General features: G+C 44.1%; 1 protein-coding gene across 5 annotated transcripts; it reads right to left on the bottom strand.

The window, feature by feature from the left end:
- Positions 1-623: 623 nt before the first annotated feature.
- si:dkey-118j18.2 lies at positions 624-16,419 on the bottom strand. Of its 5 annotated transcripts, none has more exons than XM_035618817.2 (7): positions 15,714-16,419; positions 15,388-15,490; positions 15,100-15,259; positions 11,521-11,653; positions 9,332-9,520; positions 2,364-2,476; positions 624-1,626 (listed from the first exon to the last, which is right to left on the bottom strand). In XM_035618817.2, exons 2-6 carry the CDS (start codon positions 15,405-15,407, stop codon positions 2,406-2,408), a joined length of 573 nt encoding a protein of 190 aa, XP_035474710.1. In that variant the 5' UTR covers positions 15,408-15,490; positions 15,714-16,419; the 3' UTR covers positions 624-1,626; positions 2,364-2,405. The 5 variants fall into 5 exon arrangements, with proteins under 5 accessions (XP_035474710.1, XP_035474711.1, XP_035474713.1 ...); XM_035618818.2 differs by having other exon boundaries at positions 15,388-15,474; positions 15,947-16,419; XM_035618820.2 differs by having other exon boundaries at positions 15,388-15,474; positions 15,975-16,419.
- Positions 16,420-16,657: the final 238 nt, after the last annotated feature.

Below are 16,657 nucleotides of genomic sequence, written 5' to 3'. Positions count from 1 at the left end.
TGCGGCAAACTACCACAAAACTAGTTGTAACAATAGACAGCGAATGACTGCAGGGCTGAAGACCTTATACTGATGAGTACACGTACACACACACACACGTACACACACACACACACACACACACACACACACACACACACACACACGTACACACACACACACACACACACACACACACACACACACACACACACACGCATACAATGAAAACGAGGCTGTGACACACTCTCCATTCAAGGCTGTGAAATCAAGAAATCTTTTACCATGAGCGGAGGACTATAAAAGACTTGGTTCCTATTAAAGGTCAAGGGTTTTTAAATTAACTGGATAACAGTTTAAAAGGCTATTCAGCCCGGCAGAGCTGAAACAATTAGTCAATGAATCAATAATTTTAACCTGAAAAGCCAACGCCAAGACTCGGCAGCCATGCTAGCAACTGAAATGCTGCTCTTGGCCGTGACATGATGTCAATGCGCGAACACGTTCACTGTGATAATTATAAACCAACAATTAACCGATTGATTGAGAAATATTATCATCACTAACACTTTGGAGTTCATGAATACATAAAACAAAGGTGTATTTTTTTTCAACCAGAAAAAGAAAAGAAAAAAAACAACGCATTTCCAGTTTAAGAAAATATATTAAGATACAAAGACAAAAGAAAAACTTTACTTTACTTCCTCAAATATGTTTGAGCCCTCCAGAGATCTGTTGATACAAAACAAGAACAAAAAAATAATATATACACCAGAAACCCACAAGGCATTGCAAAATTAACTGTGCGCCCGCAGTGTGCGCCCCCACATTGTCTGATATAATATTCCAAACAGATGTAAAAGGTCGACTCGGCGAAACAAAGACAGGTGCTGCTGACGAATCACATCTTAAAAAAAAAATATATATATATATATATCTCATATCTTATTAGACAGACTCTCAGAGTTGGCGGACATCGTACATCAAAGACGGTGTTGGAGTGGACGCGTCCGTCCTAATTAGAATGATAGAGCACTGATCTGTGAGTGATGTGAGAACACAGACACACACACACACACACACACACACACACACACACACACACACACACACACACACACACACACACACACACACACACACACACCTTGAGCCCAACTCTAATTCCCTGCTGTCTTTACACTCCCAAGTATATCTCTGGCAATGGAAGCATGAAAAAATCCTGGCACGTTCAAAGTCATTAAAATACAAACGACTGATGTGTAAACACGGGCGCTCGTACACACTGAGCCCAGCTGTAGTTTTGTGATATTGCTGCACGCTCGCGATCCGAGAGCATTTCCTGGTGATGACAGCATGGGCAATCTTTGGCACATGAAGTTGAGTTCTGTTCACAGGCGACGTGAGCAACTCTGACGGCCTGTCATCCTCAGCGCTTCTCTTAAGGGGCTCCGATTGCCTAGCAAGTACAGTTTGGCTCAAACATTGGTATTTCAATTAAAATGTAAATTCCCACTAAGCTGATAAACGGCAACGGCGGTCCTCTCAGTTCCTCGGGCGCCAGGGAGGAGGCGTCTTTTCGCAGAGAGACTAGGGAAGTTGTTGTCGTTGTTTGGGACGGCAGACGAGCAATCGGGCCCACGCAGGCTACAGGGGGAAATAAACAGGAGGTCAGAGGTCGGCGGGATTCAGGGGCCCTTCAGAGGGATTTACAGATTAGCCTTGTCTCCGCTGTCTCCCTGACTTCTTCTTCTCGCTTCCTGCACAATGCGTATCTTCTGTGGATTGCAGGTCTATTGTCTGCTCTTTTGACAGCTCCCAGAAAGAAAGAAAAAAACCCTCAATCTGCTCTGCACCTTTCAAGATTCTCTGCAAACTGTAAAAGTTGAGAAATGTTGTTTGCAAGGAGACACATTTGACACATTTCCTCGACTTGTGGTAGTTTAGAAAAACCCCCAAAAGAAAAACAGTCAGAAATGCACATCACGTCAAATCCGATCTGCTGAAGGGTAACTGTAACACTTTGGAACGCTGGAACAAGATACGTATTACTACACTTCTGGAAGTCGGAGAGATATTTCCAGACTCTTTTCTGCACCGAGTCTCGGCTGAATGGTTTGTTTTTTTGACAGTGCTGAAGGAACAGCAGTGGGACAGAGGAATGCTTTTCTTCGCAGGCCAGTGCTGAGGACAGCCTGGACGGCAACTTTTGCATTTTCGATACCTTTTCCTGGGATAAAAAATTCCAAACATCCAGTTTGTGTCTTTTAGTGGGGCCGTCAACACTAAGTCGTTGAGGAGAGTGAATGACGATTAAATCTAGGAGGGAATGATAAACTCCTAAATTTATGTTGGCTGCCACATCATTATGCGCAGACACATACCTGCCTGCACCAGGTGGCTCATCCTTCCTCCGTGACATTCAGTCATCCTCGCTTATCCCTGTCATCACAGAGACACCGGAGCAGGCAGTGGCCCCGGCCCCCTTGGATTACATCTGTAGTGGTGGCACAGGGAGAAAGATGAAACTTACTTATCATACTTTCGACACTTGATGTCGACGAAAGCGAGTCAGGACAACAGCACATGAAAGGTCAGTGTGACGCGAAACCAGTCGGTCGCATTTGACGGAGAGAACTCTGACTTGTCTTGTCTTCCTTCAGCTACAGTACAAGTTCTGATTTGCCCCTGATGAATAAAGTATATCTATCTAGCTGTCTGTCTGTCTGTCTATCTTCAGATAAGACAACTGAGCAGGATCATTTGTTCGCCAATGGTGGATAAAGTTCTCATGTCATCAACAAAACAATTTAAAATATTGGAGAGTTTCCCTTTATGCACTTCAAACAGTTACTCAAATGAAACCGTCTGAGAAGTGGAGAGGAGAAATCTCTCTTTGGCATCTGCAATGGGCCGTGGGGCCCGAACCAGACACCACTTTCTTTTCTTTTCTGTTCTTTTTTTTTTTTTTTGTAGGGGCCAATAGCCAAAATCTTTAACAAGCTTTAATCTCAAGCACTAAGATCATCACTTCTATTTCACGTAAAATCTTAATCTAAAAAAGTAAAAAGTAAAAAAACATCTGTCTAATAATTGCAGTTGGCTGTATGAAACGTATAAATGAGCCAGTCATCTGGAGAAAGCCTGGGAGGAGGAAAAAAAGATGCTATCTATTGAGTCATTTTAAAGATGTGTAATAGTTCTGTATTGGATAAATTCACTGGATTTTCTTTAGATCTTTTGTGTGTGTGTGTGTGTGTGTGTGTGTGTGTGTCTTTTCTTTTTCTTTCCACCACGTGTTTTGTACACGCAATGGTGAAATATAAAGTAGAATAAAATAGATGTTCACTGCACAAGCGTGCGAGTTGAACACAGGATTAGCATACGTAGTACATATATCCACTACATATAGATTTTACTGTGATCTGTATGCTTTCTACACAGTTCAGTCTCTGACAGAGGACAAATCCAAATGGATAAAGATGTCGCGCTCCTGCGCCGACACGATCCGCCCATTCAGCGGTTTGTGATCTTCTGAGACAATATTTGAGCTGACGTTAATATTTAGACACTTTGCACTCGGCATGGCAGGAAATTACTCTGTCTCTATAATGGGGCGAGAGCAGCTGTTAAATGTACAAACCGCTTTGAACAACTTTTATATCTGCCAACTAGATTTGTGAAATACATACTGCGTGGTGTGAAAATGAGCATCGCACAGAACTACAACACAAGAACCAACGCTTAGCTCAGTTTTCTGTGCGTAGTTACGATGAAAGTGGTTCACATCCTTAAGTGTTTTACATAATCTCGGTACATATTCCAAAAGGCACTTAACTGGATTATTTGGCTAAATCAAAAATGAACCAAACTAACACGTAAAGCGAGACAATAGAGCCAGAGGAGATGGTGGGGAGGCCGAACATGAGAAGAAATCGGTCAAGGACCTGGGGGAAAAAATGAAGGTTCTCTGTGGTGTTTTTCAATTTGAAAAATAATAAAAAATTAAAGAATGTTGCAAAAAACACAACCTTTGGTCACATCATTGGTAGGCATGCTCATCTGAAAATGACTTTTGCGGTCAGCATTAGTATTAACAGAAGTCTTTTCGGACATCTTATCCATCCTCACCCGTGACTGGAATGTGCTTTCCTGCTGAATTCAAAAGGTGTGGCTCTTTCTTCCCCCCCTCCCCTCCCATGGCCACGGCGGGCATACCAGCCTGAAAATACTTGTCATTTGATAGGTGATGCACCTTTATGCAAGGCTGGAAAGTGCAATGAATCTTGTGACAGACAACAGACGGTAATTGAGCTGTCTGGACTGTTCCCCGAGCGGCCTCGCAGACCTTGAAAAATGGTCCGTGAATCCCCCCGAGGAAGTGTTTCTGTACCGTGTGCACTTTACAGCTGTTTATACCAAATGTGGAATGATAAGCAAAGTGGTTTACATGATCCAAAAATGCAAATGTCCCCGGCCCCCCCCCCCCTAAGCGACCCCAGTTCTGTGCATTACTGTACTGCATCAACACTGACACATACATGGAGACATGGATCACTGCGTGAAGGCTCCATTCTTGGTGCTTTGATGAGAACGAGCAAATATTTGAACACATTTTTCTCCATTCATCAGTTCACATCTGATATTTTGCCCACCCTAAAGGTCGACGATTAAGTGTATGGACATTGTGAATTGTTCACGCTCAGCCTATTTGTATGCAGCTAAGCGACGCAGCAGCCGAGAGGCTACGCTGTGAAAAATGAATGTCCTTGAGTATCTACTCTGCTGTACATTCTGCGAGAGAGCGAGCGCTGCACAATTGATCTTGATGGAGCCCAATTATTTTTTCCATCTAAAGCACAAAGCTTCGGGAGCAAAAGTCAATGCCATCTTCTGTCACTATGCAGTGTAATAAAAGACATCAATCTGTGCTGCGTCACTTCTTGTGCCGCTCTCAAAAACTTTTCCTGCTCAGCAACAAGTGCAGGGTGCTCGAATACAAAAAAACCCCCATACGGTTCGAACCATCCGTTGCGCAAGACTGCTCTCTGGTGGCACGCCGTGGAAAAAACAGCGAGCAATACCCACAAGCCCATATGTACATTACAACAGCCCCTATCACTGTAATCCCCCTCCCTGTCCAGAGTGGCTGTGAAGAGATGGGGGGCCGAAGTTCATCCGCAGCTCGAACAAGGCTTCAGTGGTTCTCAGTCACACGTGGATATATTCCAAAAGTTGGACTATTTTTCAGCACAAATTCCCCCTTTGCGGGACCTTCTACTGTAGTCCAGCAAAGAAAAGCAGTGCCGGTGAAAAAAACAAAACAAAGAGGAAAAAGGATTGAGCTCTCTTCACAGCCACTACAGAGAGGAGGAACAGTTACAGCAACCCAAAACTCTTAGTCTAAATGGACATACGGGCCTGTGATTGTTGTTTCCCTTTTCCATTTCTTTCCGCAAAACCTTTTGAGTCAAATTGCACTCCACAAAATGCACTCAATGACCACCTTTCAATTGGCAAAATTAGACTATTATTGCTCTGCTTTCTGCTACATCTGGGTTAGGGTTAGGGTAATCAAAACTATATCTATAGCAAAACCAAAAAAGAGAGAAAAGATCCGCATGTTGGACATTGATGGATCACTGAATGGACCGCCCGGGGGCCCAAAGAGTTAGGGGGCCGCAGGTGTGTTACTGCGTTAACGTTACGTCAACATTTCTTGTTTGCAAGTCAATCGATTACTATGAATAGACACATTACCAAAAAGACGTGAAAATACCAACAAGGAGATGACATGACGACTACGAAGGGACTCAAAATGGCTACAAAGACGCACGACTACAAAAAGAAACAAAAACAACCCAGGAGCCAAAAAGATGACACAAATAGACCAAATGAGCTCCACCTTCAGTCTTTGGGGGGGGGGGGGGAGGGGGGGGGGGGGGGGGGGGGGGGGGGGGGGGGCTTGCTACTATGAAGGATGTGTCGGGGTCTTTTGCCTGTCTGCAGGAGCCTAGTCTCTCACAATAATAATAATGTCTGGAGACAAGCGCTTTACGCCATCTTATGGAACAGAATTCATCCTGAGATGTGCATGAAGTGCTTTAGTTGCGTCACCACATTTGGGATGCCAGATCAACTGTTGTGTTGAGCTGCAGATTGACAGCAGATATGCTGCTGCTGCTGCTGCACGGCCCCCGGATCCCCAGCAGATGACACGGATAACCTCTCATCCTCACACAGCAGTTTAAGGGCCGAGGTTGTTTTCGAGAGCAAAAAAAAGGTCTGCAGGGAAAGTTACTCACTCCGAATGTGGGTAACTTTGCCATAAAAGATGTAAAAGGCATAAGCGATAGGAATACTAATAACGCACTGCTTTCCCAGGGAAGAGGAGTCTGTGATGTGAGAGAAATAATTCAGTTCACATATTCTGGATGCGAGTGTGAAAAAAATATCAGAATATCACGGTAGCACGTGAACCAATGACACGGGGAAACTTGAAAACTTGAAAACGAGAAGTCGAGACATTCAGCCGACACTTGGCCCTGAACACTCGACAAGTCCTCTCCATACAGTTCACTTTATCGACCACTGCAGGGCAGATGGAATTTATCTCCAACCAATTTCACTTCCTGCGTCACCCATCCACACCGAGGACAAGCAGACAAGATGACTCAACGCCAAGTGAGAGCTCCCACGACACGTCCGAGACCTTGAAGGAGAGCAACCTCAGCCAACTCCCGAGGACAGTCAGGAAAAACATGACGGACATCAGATCCGAGGGACCACGATTTGACCTTTCCACCCCCCTGCTCCCCATTCAATTCTCAGCAAAGAAAGGATTAAAAAAAAAAGAAGCCAGACCCAGGTGCAAACAAAAAAGCCGTCCTGCCCATTACGATGGAGCCGGGATGGCTGCCCCCAGTTTGTCAGTCAACAAAGAGCAGACGATCATTTGAATTTAGAGCAAAGCAACAGTCGTACATTGGCCGTCACGAACAGAACGTTTCATGGTGCGTCAGTGTTTTTTACGACTGTAGCCCACTTCCCTCTGCTTCCTCAGTCCACTAGTTTTATAAATCACTTCTGCAAATCTCATCTGCAGGAAGCAGAGCTTCTGCTGGAACCACCTCCAGTCAGAACCAAACGGGGTGAAAGTGCTTTCAGCGACTCACACGACTTCCAGATGATCGTAGAGGCAACCAACTCGAACCACTTCTGATAACTTAATTAGAAACTGTTTTTTCTGAAAATAACGCTGACTGTGTCATCAAGGTTGTCTCCTTTTGCAACGATCGTTTTTGGAGGCGGCGCAAGTCTCATGACATTTTTTTTTAATAAAGCCTAAAGGAATTAAGTAAAACTTGGAAGATTAAGAACAACAGTTTAATACAGAAGACATATTTCCCCGTCAAAATCAGACAAAGACAAGGACATTCCCCTCCAGCTACTCAGCTACTGGAGAGATCCGGACAGGTCACCCGCCACAGGAATGAACATGGAGTCAACAAACAGGTCGTACGTTACAGTTTGAGTGGTCAATCGTCACCGTGCTGCTGCTGCTGTACGAGTGATGATCCTTCAGACTGTAATAACTACAGGACAGATTTGGTGGCAGGCCTCTGTGACGGACGCTCCACGATTTGTCATCACAACGCAGAGGATTATCATTAGATGTATTTTTGACATTTTTTCAGGTTTTAATACATACTTTCCCCATAAGCCAAAAAAACCAAAACATTCATACACCATTTCATTGGTTTTCTCTCCAGAAACTGTACACAGATTAAATATTTTGAGAGGTGTTGCATCACACAGTTACCTGAAATGCAATGACATAAAAAAGAAGAAGCAAAGAGCACAGTAATAACCTTCCCAAAGCCATTCTAGAACAGAAATATGCAACAGAAGAGATACGCAAAGTTGTCTTGACCTCTACCAGCCTGTGGTAGATTTACATGAAGATTACAAGGAACAGAAGGTGCTGTCAAAATATCATTTTGGGTATAGTCTTCATATGAAAAAAAAGAAGTAATAACTGAGTTTTGTCAATGACTTTTTGAGCTTTAGCTGACAGCCCCGTGAGTATTTTTTGCTTCGGGATTGTAACATTTTTAATTTAAGGATCTTGTTTGTTTTTTTTTATATCCAAGCTTTCATCTGAACATTACAATTCATGACATCAAATCTGATTATCTTACATCTGGGTCAACACATTTTAGGGAACGCAGACTTACCCAAACAGAGGTTTATGATGTTTGCACAGAACCAGGCACAGAGGCGTTAATGTGGAGCAGGAACACACAGAGCCCTGGCGGTAACACGTGACAGCCAACAGAGAACAATCTCTTGTCGGCTGCCGAGACGCACGTTCATTCAATTTCATCAATGCCGTTTCCCCCCTTTTCTGATCGTCCTCGCTCACTTCCATTCACAGATTTAATAAGCACCAGAATTGCCCGACGTCCCGGTACAATCACCGGGATGATGGCAGTGACGCTAATGAGGCCATTACTTAAGACCGTTGGCGCCTTCATCAACAGACTTTGTCACTATGTTAACAAATGTGCAACGCTGATGAAGCGCTGGGATTACGAACAGTTTGAAGCCGTTTATTTAATATGCACATGTACAAAGCACCATGCCCCCATATTTTTTATTAGATACCGTGAATTCTTCATCACAGGCTGTTGTTTGAGTTTTTGTTTTCAGAACACTGACACCAAACACACAAAGATGAAGCGATGAGCAGTGGGGTCTGAAAACTGTCGAGCTTTTAAAGTGAAATGATCTGTGAAAGGAAGTGGCCTCGGAGACACAGGAGAAAACTTGGGAGGAAAAAAAACCCCAAAACACTTTAAAAGTCTCTCTCTGCTTAAACTGTAACTCGTCGGTGTCCTGTGAGCTCAGATCCGAGGGGCTTTTATCCTCATCCCCGGCTGGGAGGCAGCCTCTGCGGTCTGACTGAGGCACACAGGCCTGCTGATGTCGTCTGTTATTGCCACACTCATCAGATGACCATTTTTGATGACAATAATACAAAGTAGAAAAAAAACTTGTCTCTAAAAACCACACACACACACACACACACACACACACACACACACACACACACACACACACACACACACACACACACACACACACACACACACACACACACACACACACACACACACACACACACACACACACACACACACACACACACCAAAATAAACTTCTGCTCTCATGTGATGAGAGGTAGGCTGGCAACGATCGCTGAGGTCGAATGTAGGAAGGCAGTGCATGGAAAAGGCCAACCGGCGTCGGGGGATGGATTAAGCGGACCTGCTCGCTGACTCGGACTCACTGTGGCTCACGGGGCCCTCCTGCACACAGACTTGTGTGATGGCGGACGCTGTGTAGGGCGGCGGGGCTTCGTTCATGCTGGACGAGTCGCCTTCGTCGGAAATGAGGGGAGTGCAATGAGAGGGACACGGAGCGTCAGCCTCATCCCCGAGAGCGCATTCGCTGTAGGGAGGGGGCTTCAGATTGTCCTCTGAGGGGGGAAAGAGGGGAGACAAGTCCATCAGTCAAACGGAACGAAATTAAGAAAAAAAAATATATAAACACAAGGACAAAAAACAAAACAAAAAACGTGACGACATCAGGGCTGCTTGATCAAACAAAAATAATATCACAAGCTGTGTCATGCCCGGAAGCAATCTAATGTGTGTGAGATTTCTTCTTTGTTTTGTTGAGAAGGAAAATATAATATAATCCACCTGCCCCCTTGTAACAAAAACATTTTTTCCCTGAGAAAACAGACACCAGAGCAGTGGAATCACACAAATTCTCTATGACGCTCTTTTCAAAAACTACTTGAAGCACTCTTTCTTGTCGCCAATTTATTTTAATTTTTCATTCAATAATGGACCCTAATAATTAATATTTCATATATATTTTAAATGGTAAGAGTGCAGACACATTACGGTAGGAAGTTGAACTAAAGCTTTTAATAAAATGGTTCGCTGCAAGACATTCCCACAGTGCTTAAGATAAGTCAGCACAATTAAAGTAGATCTATCACTGCAAACCCCCTCTGATACCTGTGATAGGGAAACACCATCTGATGGTTAGTGGCGAAATGTCACCGTTTCCAACCCCGTGACCACATCCTGCTGCCAGACTGAACCAGAGCATCGCATCAGATGAGTCACATCAGACTGTGAAACTTTGAGTGGTAGTCAGAGGTGACAGATTAATGGAAACACAAGGACTGACTGGCTTCCCTCTCGTTTTAAATAAAAACTGTGAAGCAGGAGAGAGACCGGAAATAGGAATTCATTTTTAAAAAATAAAAATGGATAGGGAACGGGGGTCCATCTTAAAAGGAAAAAATAACTGGATTAAGGACATGAAGTTGGATAAGTGATGGGCCTTTTTTTTCATGGAGCACAGTTCAAGCTCTCTTTCCTGTCCAGGACATTTTTGTCAGTGATGATCTGGCCGATATGGACAGACAGAGACCACATCATGTACACTGTGTCCCTCTCTGTGGAAGTTGTGCAGTCTCTGTCTATGAAATCATCTCTGACAGGCTCAGAAATTATGATATAATCTTTGGATGTTTTAATGTCACAATTTTTACTGCTGTCTCTTTAAAAATGTCTTGCCTTGGTTTTATACTATTTTATAATAGTTACAATATGCTGCTGATGAACAATCATTCGACTTAAAGTACCAGATCTTTTCAAATTCCTCCTACAAAAATGGCAACACGTGTTCAAAGACATTGTGGAATCATCATCACTTGCGTGACTCAACAGACGTCACATGATTCGTTTCTCTCATTGGTTGCGGGTCTATCCAATTGCGTCCGGAGGCATTTTTTACTCTGCGTCCATTGGTGATGCCTCTTGGAAATTAAAAAATGAACCGAAATGGTTCCAGAGTAATACGCATTTGAATATTAGTCTGGTTACGCCAGGCTAGACAAGTGGGATAGGGGCATTTCTTTATTTTTTTCGTCACTTTCACTGATTACTCAGGGAATAACATTGATTCTCGATGCAACAAAAATCAGGCATTTTGAGGGGCTGACATGTGAGTGTGCGCAATTTGGCTTGAAAAATTGGTGAACGTTTTTTCACACTCCGATCGGTCAGCTCGGACTGCTTGTGTTTATACCTAAAGATTTCTGATGCAGGCAGAAATTGTTCAAATAAAGCATGAGGCCCATTGAAAAAAACAACAAAAACAACTCAATTATATTTTCCTTTTCAGTAAATAATCTATGTAAATAATGGGGCTGTATAGAATACACACTCATGACTGACCCAATGTAAACACAGTAACTATGGGAAATGTAATTATAACATGATTTGGCACCATTTCATAGCAGCAACGAAATGTGGCTTTAGAGGAAGTTATAAAAGAGGAAAAGTCCAGAATGAAGAAGTCTTTCTGGCTCAACTTTTATTAGCTCGATGAATGAGGAAGCAGCAAACGCATGGTGTGTGTGTGTGCGTCGCTTCAGCATACTACAGTGTGTGCTACCTCCAGAGACGGCCTCATATGGTGGTGGCATGTCGAGGTGGGAGACGGACACTGCTGGGGGCAGAGCTGTGGACGGCTCTTCTATAGACAGTTCGTCCTGGACACCATACCAACTGGGCCAGACTGATGTTTGCTGAAGAGGAACGGAAACACAAGGGAGAGTTAATGATACACTCAGAAATACACGTCAAGACACAAGTCCAGACACGCACGCACGCGCCTGCGGCCACACCGGCGGCCAAAAGAGCCAGTTTACACAGTCAGATCTATTAGCTAGAGCTAACAGCTATGGATGTGAACACCTTGAATGCCATTAAGACACTAACTGGGCTGGTTTTTTTGTACACACCTCTGGAGAGGACAGTGCTCCTTAAAAATTCTTACGCATCTGCTCCTCCAGTGAGTTTCCCTTTAAACGTTTTGATTAAGCACACATACACACTTAAGTACAAACATCACTGAACAAACAGAAAAGAGGTTAAGGTTGTTCCAACAACCAGCACGGAAAACTTTTCAACCCAAACCTGGTGAACCACTTTGAACCCCATAAAGTCAAGACTCGTCTCAGTCATTGTTATCAGTTGACCGTTTAGAGGGGTTGGTTTGCATTACAACAGATGTGTTAGCTATTTTATGTCCTCTTCTTCCGGTAACTGCAACAGGAAGGAGACGCATGCAAGACTGAGCAGGGAGGTCAGAGATGACAGAGACCGATGACTTTGCGGGCCGATGGCGTAATCAGTTCAAACTTGCCATCCTGTTGTTTTTGCCGTGATAGCAAGTGATGACGAAAGGTGCAGACAGACAGACCGCGCGGAATTCAAGGTAATTAACCGTCAGATTAAAAAGCTTGAACATTTATTTTCCCGTAGGCTTGGAAAACAAGACCAAAACTAATTACAACGAGGCCGTAAAATTCAAAACCTATCAGTCTCCCCTGTCTCTATCTGGAGGGTCTAAATGTATCAAATGGTTTCTCCACCATTCTTCTGGGTTCACTTTGTCTTTTCAGGTAGCCACGAATGAGACTGTCCAAGGGGCTCAGTGAGTGATACGACATCCAAGACCCCCCCCCCCCCAACACTGTTCGTGATTCATTTAAGGCCAGGACTCGACACGTTTTGGCGTCCCTCCAGAAAACTTTCAGGGTGCGGGGTTATGGATGACTGTGGGGCCTCCCCTGGCGCACTTTCCATTAAAATCTAAACAGGGAACATTATACACCAGAAACAGCGGAGAGAAGGGGGAAGAAAGGAATGGGAGGAAAACAACAGAAGGAAGGGGAGAAAAGAGAAGGCGACAGGAGGGGGAGAGGGAGCAAACTGAGGAATCGCTGTACCAGGAGAGGACAGGACCTGGTGGAGGCTCGAGAGGAGTACGAGGTTAAAGAACCAGAAAGAGAGCGAAAAAAGATGAGTGCAAGAAGGATGTTGTAGCGCTTCTACCCTGGTTACCAGAAATACAACTAATAGGACGAGTATGGCAATCTCATGCTGGAACGGCATTCTCTAAAACCGAACATTAATTCGCATAGTAAACAGGATGTTGCAACTCGGTCCGAGGAAACCCGAGGCCAAAAAAAACGAGGCAACTCTCAAGTGCATTGCTTATTTTTTTAACAACTGGGGCATTTCCTGTTGCAGAAATATTCCCCCAAAAAAGCTAAATGTATAAAAAAAAGTCCGTGCCTCTTCCATGGAACTGAAGCAGAGTGATGGTAGAAAATGCGAAATGACCGACAATGGAGTTTTGATGCAGACACATTCACGCCACATCTTTTGTCAATATATAACTACCAAGAACGGTACAAAGTGGGCAAGGATTAGAAACGAATGTGAGCGAAAACCTGTTTTTTTCTATTATTCACAGAGCATATTTTAAGGAAGATTGTGAATCATGGATATTGCTCATGTGTTGTTGTTGCTTAGGTGTTATAGAGAGGCAGTTAAGCAGAAAGAACCCCTGAAGGAAGCATGGAAGACATGACGGCGGTTTTGAACCTGTGGCATCGCCCACAGAAACGACCCCAGAGCTGACGTCAACACAAATACAACTACATGCGACTGGCATTTGATAATAGAGAAGCCCGAATTCTGTACAGTATGCACGAAAAGCGCGAGTTTCTGCAAAAATTCAAGAGGCTACAAGGCAACTGTGACGATTATTTTGACGATCATATGACTATCAGGGAGCAGCCAAGACAACCGCTTCAACCATTTATAAATGTCAACCAAATTAAACATTAGAAGTTACTTATCTTTTTTTTCTACCATCCATCTTATGATTTACATGGGACACAACAGTAATACTTTCATTAAAATATGACGCGTGGCACAGAAAACATCAGAGACTGAACTGTTATGTTGGGTAATAACAAATCGCCCAAAGGGGCAAAACACTTTCGATTGTAAATCAGTCTATTCCTGTCTTGCTGTCTGCATCTTCACTGATCATATTTACACACATACACACACAATCTCACACGCATGGTTCAAATTCTACAAACTTGCTCAGAAAAGGGTCCGCTCACACACTCTGAACTGTGAGAGCTGCGACCTGTCCGAGCCGACCTCTGATGTCAACAAGGTCAAACAAACTTCACGGAAAGTACACGAAAAAGGCCGGAGGTGCGCAACCTTACTCAACCTTCCACGGCCACAAACGTACTCAGTGTGTCGGTGAAACTGAAATACAGCCCGTCCTGTCATTCTGTTCGAAAGCCAAAAGAGAGTGACTGAAAATCACATGCCCTCTCTCTCAAAACCACTCCACCGCAAAAATTTGACACAACTGTGGCTATATTAGGCTTTCTCTTATTCAGTCTTCTAATTTGTACCTTCCACACTCACGTATCCTGGCCTACATAAAGAGATTTTTTTTCTTACCCATAACCTACACTGCCAAGTCAAAGGTTTTAAAACTTTGAATTCTTTTGTTCGTAATTTGAGCACTTCAATTTTGCTTCTCTGCACCAGTGGAAGGAAATTAAGCCCTTGCAATTTGATCGCAAATAGTCGTACAGGTCTGTCTTCACAAAAAGGCAGAGGGAGAATAAACTGTGTTGCCGTGCTGTAGCAAAAGTAGGGGCGCACATTGCTATCAGAACGGCGAGAAAAAAATGACAGCGACATAACAACCCACGGAGCTGGCGTGGAATGAGGTGGGCAGCAGGTGAAAGCAAAACAACGTACAAAAAGTGCAATGTGCAACTTGTGCGAACTCCACAAACAAAACCAGAAGCATTCCTTTTGTAAAAAAAAAAGTGATAAAAAAAGGGAGCGTTTCAATGTTGAACGAGTACCATTCACGTTACATGGTAACCTTTTATGTCACTCTTTATTGTTTATTTGTTCTATACTTCAATTTCAGAGTACACAGAGACACAAACTCTGTGATCTAAGACCGGTAGCGTGTACACTTCAATCCAACCACGATAGAGTGGAGACAAGAAACCACTTCAGCAGCTGACACCTTGGTGACGTGTGTCAAAGTCAGGCCATGTCAAGTGTGATCGTGTGGGTGTGATCGTGTGTATGTGATCGTGTGTGTGTGTGTGTGTGAGTGGGGGTCTGCACTTACACTCTGTCTCTCACACATCTGATGCAGGTAGGCCCTTCCTCCCACGATGACTATCTGAGCGTTGCGCGGGTTGCTCAGGTAAGCCGACAGTTGCCTCTGTCTCGATCGGTACCAGCACACGTAGAAGAATATCTTGATGATGATGAATATGATGACGACTCTGTGCAGAGGAAGAAGAAGAGGAGAACCATTCCTCAGGGAGTGGGCGGAAAAACAGCTTTGTGCATCATCATCTTGTCTTCATACAATGAGAAAAGAGGTGTAATCAGAAGGACAAGTTACACTCACATGTACCAGTACAGCTCCATTCTTGTTGGTGGGTGTGAGACGTCACTGAGTGGAGGCTGTCATAGTTGAGGAAGAACACACCTTGCCCTGAAAACACACAAAACTATTTTAAATAATGGCGAAATTCATTCAAATTGCTTTATTTATCGCCTTTATTGATATTATGACACACAGGCAACCAGAAGCTTGGAGCCAGCCTTGAGTGAAATGTGAAAGCGCTTGTTTTAATCACCTTTAACAGTTTATTTGGAGTTTGGCGTGACGCGGCTCCGGCGGTTAAACGTGGCTAAAAAGCAAAACACACGGAACAAGGGTTGTGAACTTACTTTTGAAGCGACAGCTCGGACCGTCAGAGTTCGCTGCCCAGGTTTGTCATGTCCCCCTGTCGCCTGTCGTCCGTGGGTGTGTGAGGAGAGAGTAGCGCTCCGGGAACCAGCTGGTGGTGAGGCTACCGCACGTTAAGCTAGGCTAGCGTGTAGCGTGTAGCGTGTAGCATGTAGCATGTAGCATGTAGCAGGCCAGAACGACAACAACAACAACAGCAGGCGAGTCTATTTACCCAGGCGGAGAACAAAGAAACAACTCACGCGGACCTGCTCTGTGGATATAACCTTCTAGTCACCGTACGCAAAGGACAACTAAAGCTAGTTAGCAGGGGAGGCTGCCCGTTAACTCGGCACGTGAGAAACAAACAAACTAGTCGTAGTTTCAGCCCTCGTTGACTGACTTAGCACATCCCCGACGCGTTGCGTTCAATGCCGCGAACCACAGTGGGCGGCGTCCTCACCCGGCCCGCTGCCTTCGGCGCTTCCCCGTAAACTGCCCCACCTCGGCCCCGTCGTTGCAATTCATCTGTAGATTGTGTTTGTTTGCTGCTGTCCGGAGTCGGGTTCCTGAAATGCTGCTATGGTGAACGTTTTTTTTTAATTAATTTTTTTATTAAAAGGTGTGCAGAAGGGAGTTGATTCAATATAATGAAGGAAATAATGAGCGCTTCTCACCTGGTTTCCCAGCAGATGTTTCTAACTGAAGTGGGACTGCTACTGTATGTGTCAACACCGCGACACTAAACAGTAATAAAAGTGCTCTTCTCTCCGAAGATTACATCTCAACAGCAGTGTTGACACAAGCAATAAAAAAAGATATGTGCCCATCATAAAGGATCCTATTTCCGAGGGTCAGGGAAGGTAGCATGGCACTCGTCTGACAAGCTGGTTATTGTGATTAAATGTCTTTACACATAATGTCACAGTATTTTACATTATTGTCT

The sequence above is a fragment of the Scophthalmus maximus genome, chromosome 21 (assembly GCF_022379125.1).
Source record: "Scophthalmus maximus strain ysfricsl-2021 chromosome 21, ASM2237912v1, whole genome shotgun sequence".
In the NCBI taxonomy this organism is placed as follows: Eukaryota; Metazoa; Chordata; class Actinopteri; order Pleuronectiformes; family Scophthalmidae; genus Scophthalmus; species Scophthalmus maximus.
This window is presented reverse-complemented; position numbering and strand designations above follow the sequence as displayed.